The 19339-nt window shown below is 35.1% G+C and overlaps 1 protein-coding gene across 2 annotated transcripts in view; it reads right to left on the reverse strand.

The window, feature by feature from the left end:
- The window catches only part of LOC138323969 (zinc finger protein AEBP2-like), a 56782-nt gene that overhangs the window by 18704 nt on the left and 18739 nt on the right, over window positions 1–19339 (reverse strand). Inside the window, exons 1-2 of one of the 2 annotated variants that reach the window (XM_069268943.1) lie at window positions 10544–11001; window positions 597–680 (exon numbers count right to left, since the gene is read on the reverse strand). In XM_069268943.1, the coding sequence (XP_069125044.1) occupies window positions 597–680; window positions 10544–10611 (152 nt within the window). In that variant the 5' untranslated portion in view covers window positions 10612–11001. Of the gene's footprint in view, window positions 1–596; window positions 681–10543; window positions 11002–19339 lie in introns of those variants that run through there. The other variant, XM_069268934.1, reaches the window with a different exon arrangement.

Here is a 19339-nt window from a genome sequence, read left to right on the forward strand (position 1 = left end):
ATGACAAAGAGGCCCAAGGGACCTGTGGCAGCTGCCTGCAATTGCACTGGGGAAAATATTCAATTTACCTGTGTGCAATATTCATGAGTGTTTGCCATCTTCGCAGGTCTTATAGAAATTAGTGCAACAATTTGTGGAGTGAAGAAGAAACAAGCTTTTACTATAGTGAACAATTAAGTGAATCTATCTTAGAATTACACAATATATTACTCAATAAGTGACCAAAGCGCTAGTTATAGCAGATATGGAAATCAATCCATCGTTTTAGGCCTGAAAAAATCATGTGGAACACATGGCCAAGTAAATTATTATTATCTTCTAGAGTAACTCCCTTCATTTCATCCCCCCCTCTCCCCTGGCTGAGAAGTATCCTGATCGCAATGACATAGTGCTTATGATGGAAATATCCACCTCCATATTGTCATGTTCTGGCCGTAGGTTGGTTGGTTTTTTCTGTGGGCTTTCTTAGATTACAATAATTCAGAACTATGACGTTAAACGCAAATTCAACGCAAATTCTACAAACCGATATTGTAGAGATGAACAGATGATTAAATCTTACATCTAAACTAAATGAGAGAATATGATCATTTTACCTGGACACTCCATTTTTGTCTGAAAACAGGTCCACACAGGGGAAAGTGCACTGTGGTGTATCCTGTTCTTCTTCCTTACAGTCCCTGTAATATATAAACATACAGGATTAAAGATAAAGTTTACAGGATTACAGTCTGTGTAACACATAAATATACAGGATTACAGTCTGTGTAACACATAAATATACAGGGTTACAGTCTGTGTAACACATAAATATACAGGATTACAGTCTGTGTAACACATAAATATACAGGGTTACAGTCCCTGTAACACATAAATATACAGGATTACAGTCTGTGTAACACATAAATATACAGGATTACAGTCTGTGTAACACATAAATATACAGGGTTACAGTCCCTGTAACACATAAATATACAGGATTACAGTCTGTGTAACACATAAATATACAGGGTTACACATTAATATACAGGATTACAGTCTGTGTAACACATAAATATACAGGATTACAGTCTGTGTAACACATAAATATACAGGATTACAGTCTGTGTAACACATAAATATACAGGATTACAGATAAAGTTTACAGGATTACAGTCTGTGTAACACATAAATATACAGGGTTACAGTCATTGTAACACATAAATATACAGGATTACAGTCTGTGTAACACATAAATATACAGGATTACAGTCTGTGTAACACATAAATATACAGGATTACAGTCTGTGTAACACATAAATATACAGGATTACAGTCTGTGTAACACATAAATATACAGGGTTACAGTCCCTGTAACACATAAATATACAGGATTACAGTCTGTGTAACACATAAATATACAGGATTACAGTCTGTGTAACACATAAATATACAGGGTTACAGTCTGTGTAACACATAAATATACAGGATTACAGTCTGTGTAACACATAAATATACAGGGTTACAGCCCTGTAACACATAAATATACAGGATTACAGTCTGTGTAACACATAAATATACAGGATTACAGTCTGTGTAACACATAAAAATACAGGGTTACAGTCCCTGTAACACATAAATATACAGGGTTACAGTCCCTGTAACACATAAATATACAGGGTTACAGTCCCTGTAACACATAAATATACAGGATTACAGTCTGTGTAACACATTAATATACAGGATTACAGTCTGTGTAACACATAAATATACAGGATTACAGTCTGTGTAACACATAAATATACAGGATTACAGTCCCTGTAACACATAAATATACAGGATTATAGATAAAGTTTACAGGATTATAGTCTGCGTAACACATAAAAATACAGGATTACAGTCCCTGTTATACATAAATAAACAAGATTATAGATAAAGCTTACGGGATTACAGTCTGTGTAACACATAAATATGCAGGATTACAACTAAAGTTTACTGGATTAATTACAGTCTCTCTTAAAATATAATACAATTACAATCAGCATTAAGTCTCTGTAACTAATAAAGTGTAACCATTTAGCTAGTATACTATGAAATTAAATTAAATCTGATAACGAGTCAGTCTCCAACAATTTGTAATAATCTACAATAAATATTAAATGAACCCATAGCAAAGTTCATCCTATCGATGAAGTCTGGAAATCATAATGCATTTTTACCATATAAACTCAAATCACCTTAAGAAAAATTATACCAATCCACAGAAATAATCAATAATCTCTTATTGATCACCAGAAAATATGACATCCATGACAAAGACCAATCATGATTTGATCACCATGTGCTTGCCGATTTACCCTAGAGAGTCAAGCATGTCTACCTTAATAGTTGGACTGCCAGTGGCTATATGCAGTAATGTCTTTTCCTTCGGTATCAGTCTCTTAATAATAATAACTTGAAAGTTCTTCTTATATTTTTCTTCTGTAAAAGAGCTGTGACATAATTAGGAACATTTTCTGCACTAAATGACACAGGTTGTTCAGCTGGATTTGAGTAATAACACTTCCGCTGGACTTTCAAACCTAAACCGATGTATTGAATAGTAAGGTATCCATAGCAACACTTAATTCACCAGTCCAATCACTGCTTTATTATATCAAAATATATATACATTATTTTACCTACAGGTGTGTATCAATAGGTGACAAAGCTTGTAATTTTTATTTAAGTATTTATTTATGTTCAATAGCAACTGCAAAAACACAAATTTCTACATAACGAACATTTTGTGCAATACAATATAAGGATACTTGGAAATGGGTTTGGTAATTCTCTTCGACACTGTGAGAAGGGCAACCATATCTATTATAGTGATCACATACTGGGGCAATCAAAGCAACTTAGACAAATGCAGCTTCAATATATAGCTTATTGGCTCAATCAGAATATGGTCATCTTTTAGTTTGCCTTTGAATCTGTCTCTGCTCCTAAACTACAGAATTTTGCTTAATAATATGTTTGATTACTGATGTATCTGAAATTGGATTCATTCATTATGATGAAAAGTCAGCGTTCAAACTTGCTTATCAATTATTGCTTTTGTTGAAAAAGAAATGTATGTGCCAAGTTTTAACTACATTCTTCCTATTATGGAAAACACAAATGTCAAACACATCTATTGTATTATTTTTGTTATTTACATACTGTTATATTCATGCGAATATCTATATTTGAAAGCAGTGATGGTGGAGGGGGTGGAGTTGTTGGGGGGGAGATGGGGAGTGAGTAAGGGCAGAGCCTTGGTCCATGTTGATCTGTGGTGTTAGTGTAATAATAGGGGATGTTATAGACTTGAGATGACTGGTTACTCACAAGACAGCATTATATTATCATACCCTGAAAACGCTCACCAAAGTCTGAATAATTCATGATCAAAGATGTCCATAAAACGCTTTACGATGCATAATATACATCAAAATGAAACACAAATCTGTTATAGAGTCTGCCTGCTGATGCTGGTTTTTGCTGGTAAATATCTCCCAGTAGATCTAATAGTAGATATTATTAACGTTTTATGCTATATATAAAAAAGTTATGCTATATATGTAAAAGTTATGCTTATGTAATAGAAATTCACATGAAACATTTTTTTAAAGGCCTATGGTTTCTTATTTATCCAAAATAGCTCAAACATCCCATGTCTTAATGCAAGGTTTTGACAACATCTTTATAAATTGTTTGCTTGAAATTTGTTATGAGATTTTCAAAGTAAAATAGATAGAACAACCTTTGGTGGTAATAATTTTTGGTGATATTTGGTGATGAGATACAACAATGCATTACATTGGTGTACTTTAGATTATTATTGTTCAATTAAATCTTTATTTGAATATTTCCAAGTTGAAGATAAGCTTATGCAGTAAGTCGCAATAAGTACAATATGGCTGCATGCATATCATCTGTTGACAAAATATTTATTATCACTAAATAACTACCGATACAACAGATCTTCACTAGTTATTATATTTCTGGAGCATTTACAGTAAAAATCTTCACTGATAATTATGTTTCTGCAGTACTGTTTGGAACATTTACGGTAAAGGCAATTGTGTGCAATACCTTAAACCATGTGCATGCACACACATATAACAGAACAGCTGGTCCAATACACTTCCTATCTGCCTCTTTAAATACCCTTCACAAGATAAAATTAAAACAAACAGCACCCCATGCTGCCAGCCCCCCTATGGTACCATCATATGGCTGGACCCTTAAGGAGAATGTGTGCAAGGTAAAGAGGTATCGTGGCACTCGTTAAGCAAGACATTTCCTTCCCCAGGTGCATCCTATAGTCAGGACACATGCACAAATCTCCGCCAATTGTACACAAATATGCAGGTTTCACCGGCATTACAGCTCCACTAGGAATCTCAGCTCCCCTATTGCACTGTAAGGAGATGCATGTAAAATCCAAGTCATACAGAACCAACCTGGAGTATTCCCGCATGGCTAACTACAAATTATATATGTCTTCCACGCTTATTTCAGAAGGCCCAGAGCCTTGGCTTTAATTAAAGTTTACCATGATAATCTCTTCAATGTATTTCATATGGATGAGGAAAAAAGGCAAATTAAATCCATTTTTTTTCCTTAACTCTGAAGTATCTTATTCGACCCAATAAGCGCCAAGGACGCTTAAAGAATTGATAAAAATGGGAAGGTGCTAATAAGTCGAAATTATTGCTAATCTATACCGTTTTATGTAATTTTGGTCCTTATTTATGCATTGGCAATTGAAATTGAGGCCTCAAAAAGGGGCAGGGGCGCTTATATGGACATGGGCGCTTATTGGGTCGAATACGGTAAGTGTTTTTTTTTAAATCATAATGCGGAATTCATGGACTAATACTACAGTATCAAATGTAATCTTTTTGCTTTTCAAAACTTTTTTTCAATTTATATTGTTGTTACTTAATAATTATGAATGACATGATAAGATGTCATTGAATAGGCTATAATCATGTTTTTGTTTATCCACAAATAATTATATTAAAGCTCAAAACTACAAAAAAATTAACATATGGACATTTCATGTTTTTTACCTAATTGAATAAATATAACTTGAAGAAAATCTAAGACTAGCATCCATGATAGTTGGTATAAGAAAGCAGAGGTGGTGATCTTGATGATAGAAATGTGATTTTATTACACCAGATCTGATTAATCACTGTCCCGTGGCAGCTTGAACCTGTAAAGTTGTCATTTCTATCAAGCGTGTCATAACGGCTGTCCTCCCTCGATTAACCACCCAGATATAAACTTCTACACATGTGGTGATTTAAGTCTCAAGTACTGAGCAAATAGAAAAACTCATTACATTTTTCAACCCCCTCCAGTAATATTTTACACGGTACCTTTCCTCTTGATATACTACAGATAGTTCTCGCTGAAAAAAGTTACTATGTGAAACTCATTCCAACTCCAGGTTAACACCTTAAGACACGTTTAGACTCTTCTTTATCAAATACTAGACCATTCCATTACGAAATTTCAGGGGTGAATGAGTCTATAACCAGGTATGGTATGAGATGAATGTCAGAGCTGTTCATCACTACAGTACATTTGGTATCAAAGTATTTACTCACCACATAACGCCTAACAGTCAATCCTCTGCTGTATAATCATGTGTCTAAGTAATGATTGATAAAGAACAGTTATCAAAGAAAACTTATAAAGGCTACAACTTTGTGATTAACTATTCCTAAATATTTTACGACTGGCAATACTAACTCTTAACCAACTTTCCAAATAATCTGACATAACATTCATGTGACCGTGACCAAGATACGAGCAAAAACAATTTGAGAGCTTTACATTCATCAGTACCAATTGAAAATCAGCATAAAAATATATCTATGAGATCGTAACAAATGGAAAATTAATTCAGCAAAAGCATAATCAAGTCTGAAGCTGATATTGAGTGTCGTCTGCCCTCAGGTGGGAGTTTTTTCACTTTGAAGAAGTCGTTAAGCTTCCGTTGTACCTTAATGAATGATGTAAATTCTGTAACAATAGAATTCATCCCCGTCTTATCGCCGGCCAATCCACAACAACAAAGAAACTGAGGATGCAGACCACACATCATCCGGGATAATAGAAATATCAAGTTATTATCACTAAAGAGATTTCTCGGAGACAACTGTCCACAACTGTTCTTGTGCATGAAAACTCCATATCGGCATGGCACTATGCATAATACAGCATGAAATGAAACCATTATAATAACAGAACAACACATTTTGTTAAAAGTACCCACTAAGCTGTAGGGGCATGACTCACAGCACGGTAAAACTTTCAATAAAGCATACCAAATTCTTGATGAAAAATTCCCAGATTTGTTAAATATGCTGAAGCCATTGTAAAACAAAATTGGTTTCATGCATTTTAGTAAATGTCTTGGGAATACAATTTTCAGTAAAAACACAAATGGTTTTTGTATGCTAAATGTTATTTTCAAGAAATAATAATGAAAAAAAATAAATTCAGTTGTGAGGCAAGTACTCTTTTACACTAACGTTATAGATTTTGTAGAACGATTGTGGTGACAGAAGACAAATTTATGCTGTTGTGTTTAATACCCACACAAATTAAAGGACCAGGCATCATTAGGCAGATTTTAGTCTTAATGTAATCTATGCAAATGTGCAAATACTCTTCTTCCATTTATCTAATTCAGTACAACTCTCTGCGGTAACAACTGGAGGTGTGGCTCAGGAGCACGTCCTCGATTCCGGGCCATTTTGTATAGTATTGCCTCAGCACACTTCTGATACTCCCGCATGAGCTGGAGTGCCTTTCCTTCTATGATGAGGGCCAACAAAAGACAATGATCATCTGATGCTTTCAGACTAATAACAATTACATAAATGTTCAAATTATCATAAAATCCTGCCTCAGAGAAAAATTGGAAAAAAAGTGACCTCAGTGGAATTCCATTTTATGCTTCCTGCAGTATGGTCATGACAAGTTTACAATCATAATGGCAAATGTTCACACAACCACTGTGACAAAACAGCATGTTCACATGGTCACATTATACTAACAATGACAAAGTAGCATGTTCATGTAGCCACATTATACAGTGACAAAGTAGCATGTTCACTTAGCCATAATGACATAGCAGCATGATCATACGATTACATTATACAGTGACAAAGCAGCACGTTCACACAACAAGAGACAAAGATATATATTTTACAATGCCACAATGACAGCATTTAGGGTTCACATGGCAACGGTGACAAAGTGGCATGTTCACATAGCCACAGTGACAAATTGATATGTTCACATAGCCACTGTGACAAAAGGTTATGCTCACATGGCAACAATGACGGATCAGTATGTTCAAGACTGGCAAATTAAAAGTGACAAAGTGGTGTGTTCACTGTTCACATGGCGAGGACTTGAAAAAGTGACAAAGTGGTATGTTCACTGTTCAAATGGCCAAATGGACAAAGTACTAAGTTCACAGAGCCAGATCATAGCATGATATCAAATGCTCATTCCATATTCCGTTAAATCCGAAATCAAGCTTTAATTTCTGCTAGTCCTTTTGATACATAATCATAGCTCTCTTGATTAAAGATTTGTAACTTTATAAATACTTTTGTTATTTAGTTAATTGTTTTACCACCTGAAACACAGATGATAAGTCTAATGTTTTATGATCACACTGTAACTGCATACCTGGCAGCCAACACATCCTCAAATCCCACCGATGAGACTCATACATGTAAGGTAATATTGATTTCAAACTACCTTGAAAGGTTTTTTTTCTTTTCATACAAACCTGTTCTATGTAAGAATCCAACATATTTCCTTTCCATAGGTCTCTACCAATGAATAAGCAAATATTTCGAAATGTGTACATCTATGTTTTGCAAGATAACCATCAACTTGTGTATTTCATTTTCTAGAGTGGAATTAAGTATCGAAGTGGAAAGTTCAATCTTAATTTGTCTTCAGCTAATCTATTACTGCAATAAGTATAGAAAATTATCAGTTTCCTCATAATGTCCAATCAAAACACTTATGTCATAAAATGTTACCAATCACAGAAATTGTATTACAGATATTTACAGATGTGTACTGAAGAAGTAGTATTACTTCAGACACTTTATAAATAATATTTTGAACTTAATCCCCAGTGTTAATGTAATTCTTCATCAATACAAGTACACATGTACTCTAAACTCTGAACCAAATCATTTTCGCGGCAACTTAATCTTGCATTTTCATGCTTAACTACTTTTTTATCGCAATTTAATTTCGCCATATAAAGTCACATGTCTCTACTGTTCTGATATTTGACACATTTTCGCATCAGTAAATTTTCACGATTCTCTTACTTAGCTTCTTTCCAATTCTCTTCTTCCGCAAATTACGCAAAATTTAATTGCACTAAAAAATGAGCTGGTTAAACGTATAAAATCAACCCACATCACAGCCAAGTAGATGTGATCTATATTGTGAGAGGGATTCAATTTCACATTCTGGATCTGAGCTCTTTGGGGCCATTTTTAACACTTCAAGCAGATGTTTGAACTTCCTGTGAAAGTTGGGTAAGCTAATGCCCTTTTGGTGTGAAGGCTTGTCAACATGTGTTAATCCCATCAAAGCCCTAGTACATCCAGCGTGGCTTACAAGGGGCTACTAATCACATACAGTACAAACTTACACGTTAATTCATCGAAATTAAAAATGTGTATCTAATTAATTAATGTATCTTTTAGAATTACTGGGTAATGATATTTTCATGGCATTTATTGTCCAGGTAAAAAATTAAATCATTTTGAGTACACAGAACAAAACATATGGTTTTTCACCTAATTAGCGCTCATGTGTATGGGTCTATGAGTCGGTATATCTCTGTATTTGAACTAGGTTCATCCCTTGACCTGCCTGCTTGGCCCAGCTTCAGAAACATTCCTTAAGGAATCCATTAAGCTAAAATTCATCACAGATTTTAAGGAAGACTACTTAACTTGAGATTCCCCTTATTTTTTATATATCTTTTCTGTGGGTAAATTTAAGTTAAGGGATTACTTAAATTTAAAGAATGTTCATGAAACTGGGCCCTGGTTCTGGCCATAATACAAAAGACCCAAATGCACAGCTACTGTATGTATCTGTATTGTGGCACAAATCCCTCTTTTTCCTGATTTTCGGCATACATACAGGGTGATCTTTTTTATTTTTTTTTTTAGATCAAACAAGGTATTTTATCAGGCAAGCAAAATAAGTATAATAATTAACTAAATAATTGCAGTAGGTAGTAGAACTGAAATTATATAAATTCAAGACTACAATAAAGATCTTATTTAATTCATCCATCAAACTATTGAAAACTTTGAAAACAAAGTCCCTGGGAATCAACACACACAGGTGACCAATCCAGCAAGGACAGTCCTAACAAAACAGAATCACCCCATCCCTAATCTCTCTGTTGTAAATAGCCCTTAATATGTCTGAAAATCTCTGTCCCAGTAGTTCAGTGGCTCCAGGAGTCTGGTGGATCCCTATAAAGGGCACTATAAAGATCCCAGGCGGGCCTGGGTGATGAATAGTCTGGTACAAGTCAATGACTCAAATTAACCTGAGTAGTTCAAGTCATTATGGTAAACGCATGGCTTCATATTTACTCATATATACAACAGCTTTTTGTTATTAAAACCTGGAGGTTGCCAGGGAATGCACATGGTCAGCCCTATATTGAGTCTACAGCCATGTATGAAGTCCCAACACTTTGATGATCACATTTTCAATGAAAGCCTGCACCTGACCTATATACCAAATCATGCTTCTTTTAATTTTCAATCAAATATTGTATAAGCTCACCTGTGGTAAATTCATATTTTATGCTACTCTTATTCCTGAGTGTGTATTCAATGGATGGACAGACAAAAGCATGGTAGGGGCGGGACCTGAAGGCAGGAAGTGGGCTAGGGCTGGGTTGGACCTCCCAATGGAGGCCTGATGACTTTTTAATCTGCGACCATCTCTATAGGAATGCTGTGGTTAAGCTTACACTTGAGTGCTTTACCTCCAGTTCAAAGTTGTGGGTGCTGTTTGTATCGTAGTATTGCTGTAGATTATACCACTATAGCCTAGATCTATATAGCTGAACCGCAATACAAGACTTGATAAATTAACCTGGCAGCTGTTTGTGGTCAACATTTTTCTGTTATTTCCATCCCCAAAAAACAAACCCTTAGTCACGTCCACCTGGTGAAACAGTTCAGTACAATATTGTGTTTCCATGTTGCCATTTTTTATTTTGTGTATAATGCCACATACATTTGTGTCATTTTTAAATTGAAAATCTATCGTTGTAATCTATCATAGAAGGATAGTAGCATGTAGTAAGCTGTATTAACTACTGATTTTATAAGATCATATTCCGTTGAGTTGTCCTCTGTGTACCTCCTCTGTCAGTTACCTGATATCCCACCGCTGGTTGCTGTCATTGACCAGAAATGACACCTACCATCTGTACATGTCTTACCTGAGCTTTCCATGGGAGACATCAGTAAGTGTGCCCTGATCCACGGTCTTACAACAGATCCATAGCATGATGATGGCCGATCTCTTGATCACACAGATCACACACCACCTATCTCACACTCGGCCCCTCCACACATCACAACACAAGGCCTAGTCCATTGTGCCCTACAGTTCACTGCTGGGTTACACACAAAGTCTTTACGCACAAAGTCTTTACATGTGCCAGTGCTACACACAGTCTTTACATGTGCCACAGCTACACACACAGTCTTCACATGTGCCACAGCTACACACACAGTCTTTACATGTGCCACATCTACACACACAGTCTTTACATGTGCATGTGCCCAGTGCTACACACAGTCTTTACATGTGCATGTGCCAGTGCTACACACAATCTTGTGCCACAGCTAAACACAAAGTCTTCACATGTGCCAGGGCTACACACAGTCTTTACATGTGCCGGGGCTACCGGTACACACAGTCTTTACATGTGCTAATGCTACACACGGATGACCTGCTGTATATACAAGTCAGCTGTTCTTCATAACTGACCTGGAAATGAAAGTAAGCATAGCCATGTGTCTATAAATAACATACAGAAATTACTGAGGTAACACTCTCCATGACAAAATTTAGCAAACATGTGGACAATGTCAGTGACAAGTATGGATCATATCTTCTAAACAGAATGGAATGGAAAAGTTAGTCAAAGGTAATCAGAAACATGATGTTTAGGACCAGCAGATAGACTGCTATAGGCATGATAGGTAGGCCGCTGAAAGCATTATGTAAGCATTATGTTACAGTTACAAGCAGACATTATATGTTACAGGATGAATCGACTGATGTAAGTAGATGTCATGTTACAGGACCAGTTGCCTGCTGTAAGCAGACATCTTACAGAACCTGTTGACTGCTGTAAGCAGACTTTATATTACAGAACCAGTCGACTGCTGTAAGCAGACTTTATCTTAAAGGACCACTCGACTGCTGTAATTATAAGCAGACTTTATCTTAAAGGACCAGTCGACTGCTGTAAGCAGACTTTATCTTAAAGGACCAGTCGACTGCTGTAAGCAGACTTTATATTACAGAACCAGTCGACTGCTGTAAGCAGACTTTATATTACAGAACCAGTCGACTGCTGTAAGCAGATATCTCGTACATGTTCAATAATATGGAGCGCTGTAAGCAGTCAATGTGCAGATATGATAGCACATGTTATACAGGTCCCTCAGACCTCTGTAAGCAGACATGAACATGGCCAGCAGACTGCTATGATAGCCTGCTCAACACCTCTATTGCAGACAGCAGAGAAGAATTTGCCATCTCATAATAAATCAAACCGTTGATATTGATTGACTCAGCACTGACATAGCTACAAAACTGATAAAAGCTGTCTAAAGTAGACCTGTCAGATATTTAGGCTTTTTTGCCTTGTAATTTTTTCACCTATCTGTTTCCATTTTTTTTTATCTAGTGTCAATTTGTACAGGCGTGCATTAAAACCAGGAGTCTGGTCATGTGTACAGCTGCCCTGCTCCCTCAGATAGTCATCAGTCCCTTTAAGAACACTATGATAGATACCACGTGTGTGACCAGCCACTTGCCTGGCAGACGAGGAAGGGTCAGGCAGTTCAGTCAGGTATTGGACACCTGTGCACCCAGGTAAAGCCCTAACAACACACTCCATCCACAACAAAGAAAATAATATGACATGATTTATCTATGTTTTGAATCACTGTTCAGTAAATGTAATGCTTAGTGCAGACGGAGGCTACAACTGGGTTACATGTACCTCATATAGAGTGGACCACATCAGATTTATATCAGGTTATCAAAGAGACATTTTTTCAAGTGCATTTGAATTTTAGAAAATATTTGATTAACATTTTTATTGCACCAAATAATTCTTACCTGTTATCAACGAAATCTCATATGTTATCAAAAATGTCTTACATCTTATCCAAAAATTCTTTTCCTTAAACCAAAGCATTTTGTTTTTTAATGAATATCTTAAAAACAAAAACATCTTTAGATATGTACAAGCTAGTTAAAAGTGATTTAGCCATATTTGTGGTTGTTGAATCTTTGCGTCTCAAATAATTTGTCAGTCACGTCCAGTCACTGCCATATTAAAACCACAGATATCAATATTCAGGCAGTACGTCAAGGACTCAGGTAACTATTGAGTAATCTTCTCCATCAAAAGATTAACTGAACCATATAAGGGATTATCAGCTACAGCGGACTGGATCCAATCTCCAGTGACAACAAAGGAAAAAGGCGTCCATTTCACAAACGTGTTTCATCTTATTGTGAATAATGCAGGTGAGAGGGTTATTGACAAAGGCGGATCAATGCAATACAAATTAAATAGAAACAAAATTTCATACATGTCAATCAATTATAGCGTTTAAACATTTTTGAAATAGATATTATATGAAGATAATTGCTTTATGGTGATTTAAGATGTTTGCATATTGCTCAGGTTCTAAAACAAAGAGATTTAAAGCGATTGTATGAAAACAATATTGTATACTGAGGTAGCCTTTAATCTTTTTCGATAGTCCAGTGTAGTCCTGATCAGAACATCAAAAGATCATCGTAAGCCTATATATATACACACAAAGATAAACCCCAGAGTCAACACTTTGAAATTTCCGGTTGAATCAAGAAATGCACCAATGACATCACTGGAGGCTTATTGGAAATAATGACAGCAACAAAATTGGGTCAAGGGATATAGAGTTCTGTATTCATTTTAAACCAAAAGGCACAAATATAGAACAATAGACAACATTTCAAGATTTCCTGTGGAACCATCAACAGCACCAAATAGGGTCAGCTGACAATAATTCTGTATTAAGGAGGGCCAAAGATTTCTTTCATAAACACTAAACAAAGGTTAAACAGGCATTTCATGGTTTCTTGTGAAAACCACAAATGAGGGCCATCAGACAACATTCTAAGATATCTTTGGAATTGTCAAAGATCAAAGGGCACTTATAATTATTCCAGCTGGTTCAATTTGAAGTACTGAATACAACAAACAGATTCAATGGAAAATAATCCAAAAGATTCCATGTAAATCCCCAAAGCAAAAGACTACTGATATACCAATGCTAGTTGGAGTGACAACTGATGTTATACATATATTGAAGATACCGTGACATTTTACAGTTGTATAATTAGATACTAAAACGCAGCTCTAGACACCCGTGACATTTTACAGTACTATATAAATGTACTAAGACTCGACCACCACAGACTTACACCACTTGAAGTACACAATAACAGTACAAGTCGACCACAACAACCCCGGCTTGGGTGTGTAACTACCTAAAGCACACAGAGAATAAGTTATCATGCCCAATTCATGGCTCCCATTGGACGACCATAATCGCCATTAGGCCAAAAAAATCTGATGGATTCATATCACACAAAAAGACCACAATTCTCCATCACAGAAGGCAGTTACGTGATCCCACCGGGCCGAAATGTCTGGTCCACGAAATCAGTCCAGAATTTCATAGGGAAATTGAACCAAGCAATAAATGACACCTGCATAGAATGTACAGATTTTTTATGCAAGTCTACTTAAGAAAGAACAAAATAACATATCTTTATAGCATTAACAAATTTGGTAATGTGCAATATAATTCTGGAGTAGTTTTTAGACTTTTCCACAGAGTAGTATGTTAAGCCACAAGTATAACTCTACAGGATGTGAATAAGAGCTCTCTGGTGTTCTGCAGCTTTCAGTTCATCACATGATGATTGTATTTGATAGCAATATCTGACAGCGGTGTAACCTTGGTGTTCAATGCTGCTCATTCTTCACTAGGCCAAGTGGGACAATAACATTCTTAGTATTATCACATACAAGAATCCCTCAATAATTAATTTAGTTCACAACCTACCATTAACATTCATCATCTCATGATTCAGACAGTTTTTTTTTTTTCAATGTAATCTTTCAACCCTTTATTTTTCTATGATCTGCATCTGATGCTGATTCGTTTTAAGTTTCTCTGCATTTTTATTATGTTAAAATCACATACAGTTTTAGATATTAAAATATAAGTTCTGAACAGATAATTAAGAAATGAATTTCTTGGTTGATTTAATTGTAAATACTGGTAAACAGATTAATTTTGAAAGTGAAACCAAATTAGACAAAGAACTTGACTACATGGAATCAATTTGTAATTATTGAAAAAAAATATAGGAGATTGTATGATATGATACACAAAAACAAGAGCTGTTGGAGAACAGCAAAGCTCGCCTATTCAGAAGAAGTTGATGTTCAAGTATTTACTATTTAAACATGGAAATATGACAAATTAACAGACTCAAAAACCCCTAAAGGACCCCAAATTGGTTGTATTATCACGTTCAGCATCCATACACATTAGGAAAATAAAATCATAAACATTTATGATGACTTAACCTTAAACAATTGACGAAACAGAAACTTGCTCAAAAACTTTAACGTGAAATGGGACGCCAACGTTGACGCCGACGCCGACGCCAGGGTGACAACATTAGCTCCCCCTATTCTTCGAATAGACGAGCTAATAAAGGATGTAATTTCAATGGTGTCTTCGGTTTTGTAATTAATTTAGTGTGATGATGACTGGCTAGCCATCAGATCTACATTATAGGAATCAGTCTCTATTTCTATGTATACAAATTGCCCTATTTAAGTTATTTTGTTTGACGTCCTAGTATTAATAGCCAGGGTCATTGTATAAGAAGTGCAGGAAAGTCATAGTTCCAGGAAAAAAATATTAGACCTGTGATCATTACCTGGCAAATCTCTATCACATGTTTCACCTTCACCACTTGGCCACCATGACTAGATGTACAACCAGAATGGTCTTATCTAGTTACAGGACATTATATATAGTTTATATATCATGCAGTTTTAGTTTCTACCAGGTACCCTGAGAATGGTCCAGAAGTACAGATTGGTGGCCACTGGATCAGGTGCCTAATTTGGGGCAGTAAATGCCAGATTGTAACTGAAATACACCATGGAAATAAGCATTAAAGAAAGGAAGTTCATGCTAATAACAGCACATAAAACCAAACAGCACATGTTTATTAGGTGGGCACAATGGGAAGCCCTGACTTCAGGGGAAAGTCACTCTGGCCAGCAGATTGTTAGAATACTAGAATGACCACAATGACCACATACTGGCCATAATCTCCATACCATCTGGAGTGGAGTGTAATTACAACCCTATAGTCAGAATTGGCCAGAATTCATACATGTATTCCTCATAATTTCCATTTCTCTGTATTACAATCTTCGGAAATATCCATAAGGAACAAAATATTTTAAAACACTATTTAATAAAATTTACCCGCAAAAGTCCTTGTGTATCACACATTGTTAATACATTTTTATATACATGGGAGGTTAGATTCTTTACCCTTTCTACAACAGAAATTTCAAATATCAATAGCCGAGATAGACCAGTCCATGCTTTCTATTAGAAAATAGTAGAGGTTCTGACAAGGGTTAAATTGCTGTGAAAACCCAGGGCCATTTGGCACTAATCAATCCTACTCATAAATGTGAAAAATCCACAATCTCCACCACCAGACAAAGATAAAATCTTCATGTATACAAGATAGCATCAACAGAAATAGGGAAAAAATGGGAAAAGAAACTAGAGAGTATTTATGAGTTGGACCAGGTTAGAGCTGCTCAACACCAATGCTGTACAAATGTAAAATGTCACTTAATATTTCTTTTGACAAATATGACTGGACCCTAAGGTGATAGTTTGATTTATATTTAGAAGAGTTTTCCCCATCTTATTGGTCTAGCTAGTTGACCTTGATCACATTTCCAGTTAGTATTTTAGCTTACATCTCCGAGTTGAATCTTAACATTATTCACCCGATATATCCAACTTGACTTTTACCTCTGTTACATGTTGACCTTCATCTAACCTTCTATGTTGAATTTCACACATGATGACCTTCACTTTTCATATCCATCCCTTTACCCTTCATCTTAAAGTGCTATAATTATATAATGACCTTCACCTACCTTTCTATCATGACCCTCACCTTCTATTATAATCTTCATTTCATTCATCTGACCTTCACCTTCACTTTTTTATCTTGATTTTATCACCAAAAGACCAAATGTAATCATATTTACACATTTCATGTCAAAAATAAAGGCATAACAAAATAAAATAAGACAACAAAGAAAGTGATTAATTTGAGATAAATTAATCTATATCAACAGACCCAGAATGACTGATCAGACATCACTTCACTGATCAATAGTGATGAAGGAATATCATCGACTGTTAGAACAGTGATCCTGCGTGGCTAACACACTTTCAGTGACCCCTTCGCACAGACAATGGTGGATTACAACTGGTCAGTACCCCTATAGCCAATAACGGTCAGTACATTGATCCCGATGTAGTCATTTCCTTCGATGGCAGCTTTTATCAGCCAATCAACAATTAGTCAGAATTTGAACATTTGTGGCATTACAGAAGATCAATAAAGCATGGCTATTTAGTATCATTCTCATATTTCAGTCCTCATTAATGCTGCCACATCAGTACCAAATGCTCCAAATAGAATGCCTACACAAGATTCTTAAAGAAAGAGATCATTTTCTTCATCCAAGCGTTCAGTATGAACTACACACTTCACAAAAAGGCCCAAAATAATTTTCTATAGATATATTTTATATACCGACCTTTCCTTTATCCAAATAGACTCAAAATCAAATTTTAAATCATCTTTTATACCTGGTAATTAGAAGTTTGAAGTTAATCTTTCAGTATTTTTGACAGCAAATCTTGAAAATTTCCTTTTTTATTTCATTTGAAATAAATTAATTGCCCATGAAAGATAAGAAAAAAAAGGGTTGATTAATCAATATTTATACAAAATTTTTTTTAGTTTTGTTTAATTTTACTTTCAATTAAAACCATCAGGTGAAAAACCGAAGATACTTGAGAGAGAAAAACTTGGTTTTTCTAAAGTTCTCTCAAATATCAGTTTTGTTTTTCAAGGCTCAAAATTCATCACAAATGTAAAAGACAGCTAATAAGTGAAAAAGAAAACAGAACATTACGACTGTTGTTTAATATTACAACAGAGACAATGGTTTCTTTAAAGAAAACAGAACATTACGACTGTTGTTTAATATTACAACAGAGACAATGGTTTCTTTAAAGAAAACAGAACATTTCTTTAAAGAAAACAGAACATTACGACTGTTGTTTAATATTACAACAGAGACAATGGTTTCTTTAAAGAAAACAGAACATTACGACTGTTGTTTAATATTACAACAGAGACAATGGTTTCTTTAAAGAAAACAGAACATTACGACTGTTGTTTGATATTACAACAGAGACAACGGTTTCTTTAAAGAAAACAGAACATTACGACTGAACAAAAAACATGGTTTAGAGAACTCACACCCATGTCAATGTGTACTACTAGACGATATTGGAAACCAGTCCTCAGCTACCTGTATACATTTGTCCATAATTAAAATCTATGGAAGAAGCCATATCCTGGGCACAATCTTAGGCCTATTGATTACCCGAGAACATTAGTCTTCAAATTCATCAGCTTTCTCAGGTTTTCTTTTAATGGTGTATCATTTTCACCATAAACTATCACAACTTCACTTCATCAACACATGTACAGGAGGCCAAAAACACACAATTTGTAAAATATCTTTAATCCTTTCAACATCAAGTAATAAACAAAACACTTATGTATCTTATGTGCAAGGAATTAATATAAAGTCGATGATGACAAATTCCTGTGTAGTCACTTTTTTAATTTCTTATTTTTGGATGCTAAAATATCTTGATGAATAAAATAGTGAAAACATAGTGGGGCATAATCATGAACATAAATTTTATCATTCATAATAACCTAGAATTCTTCTTGAAATAGATCAGTTAACACATTATCTCAATACTGCTTTAATTCCCTTACTTACAAATGCAAGTTGTTTTTATAATATGATTAATTTTATACTTAGCTAGAAATGGATTTCTTAACTCAAGTACAGATGAATGTCGTTGATAGCACTTGAGGTTTTAAATATATGATGATGATTATAAAGAAATTTTACACTATTAAGGGAAGAAATTTTACACTGTAAAAAAAATCATTGCACATCTTACATGAACATATCCATGTAAGATATACCATATCCATTTCATTCTATGAAACATACAACAGTCTGTTTCCTTAACTGTGTAAAACACCATTTAAATCATTGATGCCGATATAATGAGGTTGTAATTAAAAATTATGATCTATTGTCCTCAGACTTCCAGATGAGTGGTCAGTAAGTGTAACACCTAAATGAGTGTGACCTATAAATAGCTGACCGATGCACCCTCGGTCCATATCTATGTAGATCAGTGTACCATGTCCACCCAAGCATTAGTAATGCACTTCTCTATTACTATGGTAAATGTACCAACATTTCCTCTGCATTAAATATGTCATATATTACTTTATAATCTGAGAATGGTTTGATACTTCCATATAGAGAAGATGCTATAAAATCAACAGTTTGAAGCTAGTTAACAAAATCCCAAAATAATTACCTGGTACAAATTATCGGGCCTCAATATTTAATGTGCAAATATCTAATTTTAAACTTTTTTATATTCTAACCATATGGAAAATGAGGGGAATGGGGGAAGGCTGGAAAATGTCTGTAAAACATAACTGGCACTGACTTCAAAACTGGGACGGGAAGGGATAGGATGGGACA

This window comes from Argopecten irradians, chromosome 1 (assembly GCF_041381155.1).
Source record: "Argopecten irradians isolate NY chromosome 1, Ai_NY, whole genome shotgun sequence".
In the NCBI taxonomy this organism is placed as follows: Eukaryota; Metazoa; Mollusca; class Bivalvia; order Pectinida; family Pectinidae; genus Argopecten; species Argopecten irradians.